The 4,960-nt window shown below is 51.1% G+C and overlaps 1 protein-coding gene across 1 annotated transcript in view; it reads left to right on the top strand.

Annotated features, from left to right (window-relative positions):
- The window catches only part of LOC107307545 (alpha-actinin-4-like), a 21,371-nt gene that overhangs the window by 10,651 nt on the left and 5,760 nt on the right, over positions 1 to 4,960 (top strand). The window contains exons 2-3 of the mRNA XM_015851058.2: positions 1,198 to 1,312; positions 2,810 to 2,929. Of these exons, the coding sequence (XP_015706544.1) occupies positions 1,198 to 1,312; positions 2,810 to 2,929 (235 nt within the window). The remainder of the gene's footprint in view (positions 1 to 1,197; positions 1,313 to 2,809; positions 2,930 to 4,960) is intronic.

The following is a 4,960-nucleotide window of genomic DNA, read 5'->3' as shown; positions in this document are numbered from 1 at the left end:
GAGGGACCCCCCACCCCATAAAGCCCCCCCTAAAAGGGAGGAACTGCAGTATGTCTCTATGGGGTCATATAGGGTAACTCAGCTATGGGTGTACCTGAGCTATGGGGTGTCTGCTCTATGGGCTGATCTATGGGGTGTCAGATCTATGGGGTGACAGATCTATGGGGTGATCTATGGGGTGTCAGATCTATGGGGTGATCTATGGGGTGTCTGATCTATGGGGTTTGCTATGGGGTGTCAGCTCTATGGGGTTTCTATGGGGTGTCAGATCTATGGGGTGCTCTATGGGGTTTCTATGGGGTTTCTATGGGGTTTCTGCTCTATGGGGTTTCTATGGGGTTCTATGGGGTTTCTATGGGGTGCTCTATGGGGTGCTCTATGGGGTTTCTATGGGGTGCTCTATGGGGTTTCTATGGGGTGCTCTATGGGGTGCTCNTCTATGGGGTGCTCTATGGGGTTTCTATGGGGTGCTCTATGGGGTGCTCTATGGGGTTTCTATGGGGTGTCAGATCTATGGGGTGCTCTATAGGGTTTCTATGGGGTGTCAGATCTATGGGGTTTCTATGGGGTTTCTATGGGGTTTCTATGGGGTGTCAGCTGTATGGGGTTCCTATGGGGTGCTCTATGGGGTTTCTATGGGTTTCTATGGGGTTTCTATGGGGTTTCTATGGGGTTTCTATGGGGTCTATGGGGTTCCTATGGGGGTTCTATGGGGTTTCTATGGGGGTTCTATGGGGTGTCAGCTCTATGGGGTTTCTGCTCTATGGGGTGCTCTATGGGGTTTCTATGGGGTTTCTATGGGGTTTCTATGGGGTCTATGGGGTTCCTATGGGTTTCTATGGGGTTCCTATGGGGTTCCTATGGGGTTTCTGTGGGGTTTGCTATGGGGTTTCTATGGGGTGTCAGCTCTATGGGGTGTCAGCTCTATGGGGTTTCTGCTCTATGGGGTGCTCTATGGGGTTCCTATGGGGTTTCTATGGGTTCCTATGGGGTTTCTATGGGGTTCCTATGGGGTTCCTATGGGTTTCTATGGGGTTCCTATGGGTTTCTATGGGTTCCTATGGGTTTCTATGGGGTTTCTATGGGGTTCCTATGGGGTTTCTATGGGGTTCTATGGGGTTCTATGGGTTCCTATGGGTTCCTATGGGTTCCTATGGGTTTCTATGGGTTTCTATGTGTTCTATGTTGTCCCCGCAGACGTTCACGGCCTGGTGCAACTCCCACCTGCGTAAAGCCGGGACACACATCGACAACATCGACGAGGATTTTCGCGACGGGCTGAAGCTGATGCTGCTGCTCGAGGTCATCTCAGGTCAGACTGCAACGCATTGTATTGCATCGCATTGCATTGTATTGTATTGTATTGTATTGCATGGCATGGCATTGTATTGTATTGTATTGCATTGCATTGTATTGCATGGCATTGCATGGCATTGCATTGTATTGCATTGTATTGTATTGCATTGCATTGTATTGCATTGTACTGCATTGCATGGCATGGCATTGCATTGCATTGCATCGCATGGCATTGTATTGCATTGTATTGCATCGCATTGCATGGCATTGCATGGCATTGCATTGTATTGCATTGCATTGCATTGCACTGTATTGCATTGCATTGCATTGTATGGCATTGCATTGTATTGCATTGTATGGCATGGCATTGCATGGCATTGCATTGTATTGTACATGTATTGTATTGTATTGCATTGTATTGTATTGCATTGCATTGTATTGCATTGTATTGCATTGCATGGCATTGCATCGCATTGCATCGCATTGCATGGCATTGCATTGTATTGTATTGCATTGCATTGCATTGTATTGCATTGTATTGCATGGCATGGCATTGCATGGCATGGCATTGCATTGTATTGCTTTGCATTGCATTGCATTGTATTGCATTGCATGGCATTGCATTGTATTGCATGGCATTGCATGGCATTGCATTGCATTGCATTGTATTGCATTGCATGGCATGGCATTGTATGGCATTGCATGGCATGGCATTGTATTGCATTGCATGGCATTGCATGGCATTGTATTGCATTGCATGGCATTGCATTGTATTGCATTGTATTGCATTGCATTGCATTGCATTGCATTGTATTGCATTGTATTGCATTGCATGGCATGGCGTTGCATGGCATTGCATTGCATTGTATTGTATTGCATTGCATGGCATTGCATTGTATTGCATTGCATTGCATTGCATTGCATTGTATTGCATTGCATTGCATTGCATTGCATTGCATTGCATGGCATTGCATTGCATGGCATTGCATGGCATTGCATTGTATTGTATTGCATTGCATTGTATTGCATTGTATTGCATTGCATTGCATGACATTGCATGGCATTGTATTGCATTGTATTGCATTGTACTGCATTGCATTGTATTGCATTGCATGGCATGGCATGGCATTGCATGGCATGGCATTGCATTGCATTGCATGGCATGGCATTGCATCGCATTGCATCGCATCGCATGGCATGGCATGGCATTGCATTGCATGGCATTGTATTGCATTGCATGGCATTGCATTGCATTGCATTGCATCACATTGCATGGCATGGCATTGCGTGGCATTGTATTGCATTGCATTGCATGGCCTGCCTTGGGACGGGGGCAGCATGCAGCCCCAAGGCAGCCCCAATGCAGCTCCAATGCAGCCCTGGGTTCATTATTGCTCTGGCTCCAATGCAGCCCTGGCTCCAATGCAGCCCTGGGTCCAATATTCCCCTGGCTCCAATGCAGCTGTGGCTCCAATGCAGCCCCGTTTCCACCCCCCCATTTTCCCCCCCCCAGGTGAGCGGCTGCCGAAGCCGGAGCGCGGCAAAATGCGGGTGCACAAGATCAACAACGTCAACAAAGCTCTGGATTATATCGCCAGCAAAGGAGTGAAACTTGTGTCCATTGGTGCAGAAGGTGAGTCCGGGCTGCAGGGCATGGGGCAGGGCAGGGAATGCAGGCAATGCAGGGCAGGCAATGCAGGGCAGGTAATGCAGGGCAAGCAATGCAGGGCAGGCAATGCAGGGCAAGCAATGCAAGCAATGCAGGGCAGGCAATGAAGGGCAAGCAATGCAGGGCAGGCAATGCAGGGCAGGCAATGCAGGGCAAGCAATGCAGGGCAGGCAATGCAGGGCAAGCAATGCAGGGCAGGCAATGCAGGCAATGCAGGGCAAGCAATGCAAGCAATGCAGGGCAGGTAATGCAAGCAATGCAGGGCAGGCAATGCAGGGCAGGTAATGCAGGGCAGGCAATGCAAGCAATGCAGGGCAAGCAATGCAGGGCAGGCAATGCAAGCAATGCAGGGCAAGCAATGCAGGGCAGGCAATGCAGGGCAGGCGATGCAGGGCAGGCAATGCAAGCAATGCAGGGCAGGCAATGCAGGGCAAGCAATGCAGGGCAAGCAATGCAGGGCAGGCAATGCAGGGCAGGCAATGCAGGGCAGGCAATGCAGGGCAGGCAATGCAGGGCAGGCAATGCAGGGCAGGCAATGCAGGGCAGGTAATGCAGGGCAGGCAATGCAGGGCAGGCAATGCAGGGCAGGTAATGCAGGGCAGGCAATGCAGGGCAGGCAATGCAGGGCAGGCAATGCAGGGCAAGCAATGCAGGGCAGGCAATGCATGGAGGGCAGGCAATGAGGGCAGCAATGCAGAGCAATGCAGATGCAGGAGCAATTGCAGGGCAAGCAATCGCAGGGCAAGCAATGCAAGCAATGCAGGGCAAGCAATGCAGGGCAAGGCAATGCAGGGCAGGCAACTGCAGGGCAGGCAATGCAAGCAATGCGGGGCATGCAATGCAAGCAGTGCAGCAAGCAAATTTGCCAGGGCAGTAATGCAAGCAGATCCAGCTGATGCACATCAATCTCAGGCAATGCCAGCAATGCAATGTAGGCAATGCAAGCAGGGAAAGCAATTGCCAAAAGGGCCCAAGGGGCCAAATGCAAGCAAGCAAGCACTGAGTGCAGGGCACTGCAAGCAGTGCATATGCAGGCAATGCAAATGCAGGACAAGCAATGGCAGCAAGCAATGCAAGCAGGGCAGGCATATCTGCAAGCAGGGAAGCCATATGAAGTGCACGAATGCAAGCGAGGCAAGTCAATGCAATGCAGGCAGGGAAAGCAATGCAAGGCAATGCAATGCAGGGCAATGCAAGCAGAGGCAATGCAAGCAATGCAAGCAGTGCAAGCAATGCAAGGCAGCAATGCAGCGAGCAAGCATGCAGCTCCTTTATCACATCACTGCCCTGCTCCCTTATCAGTCGCTGTTATCAGCTCTTATCTCCCCCTTCCCCCCCAGAATCGTTATGGTAACGCCAAGATTTACGCTGGGAGATATCTGGACCATATCCTTCGATTCGCCATCCAGGACATCTCTGTGAAGGGTATGGGCGGCTATGGGGCGCTATGGGCACAAGCTATGGGCAGTTATGGGGCACTGGCTATGGGCACGGCTTATTGGGCTTGGACCCAGGTAATGGGCTGCGGCTATGGGCACTGCCATGGGGCTAACCCATCTCTTTATGGAGGTTAATGGGGCGTGCAGGCTATGGGCGCAAGCTATTGGGTCAGCTATGGGGCAATCTATGGGGGCAGAGCTATGGGGCACATCTATGGGGCACATTCTATGGGCAGTAGGGCACAGCTATGGGGTCAGCTTGGGCAAGCTATGGGCTGAACCTTTCATCCTTTGCAGAGACCTCGGGCCAAGGAGGGCTGCTCTTATTGTGCAAAGGAAAACACGCCCTACACAGAACTGTCAACGTGCAGCAACTTCCACAATCAGGTGTGGGGCAGAACTGGGGGGTAAAGGGGATTGTGGGCTTGAGGACACATCTATGGCGGCTGAAGGAATTTCCCCCTATGGGCTGAAGGACATCTCCTCTATGGCTGAAGGACATTCCTCGCTGGGACTTGAAGGACATCTCTCTAATTCTCTCTTGGGTTGTGTGGGT

The sequence above is a fragment of the Coturnix japonica genome, unplaced genomic scaffold, assembly GCF_001577835.2.
Source record: "Coturnix japonica isolate 7356 unplaced genomic scaffold, Coturnix japonica 2.1 chrUnrandom663, whole genome shotgun sequence".
NCBI classification, from domain to species: domain Eukaryota; kingdom Metazoa; phylum Chordata; class Aves; order Galliformes; family Phasianidae; genus Coturnix; species Coturnix japonica.
The sequence above is the reverse complement of the archived record's forward strand: the minus strand, read 5'-3'. Positions and strand labels throughout refer to the sequence as shown.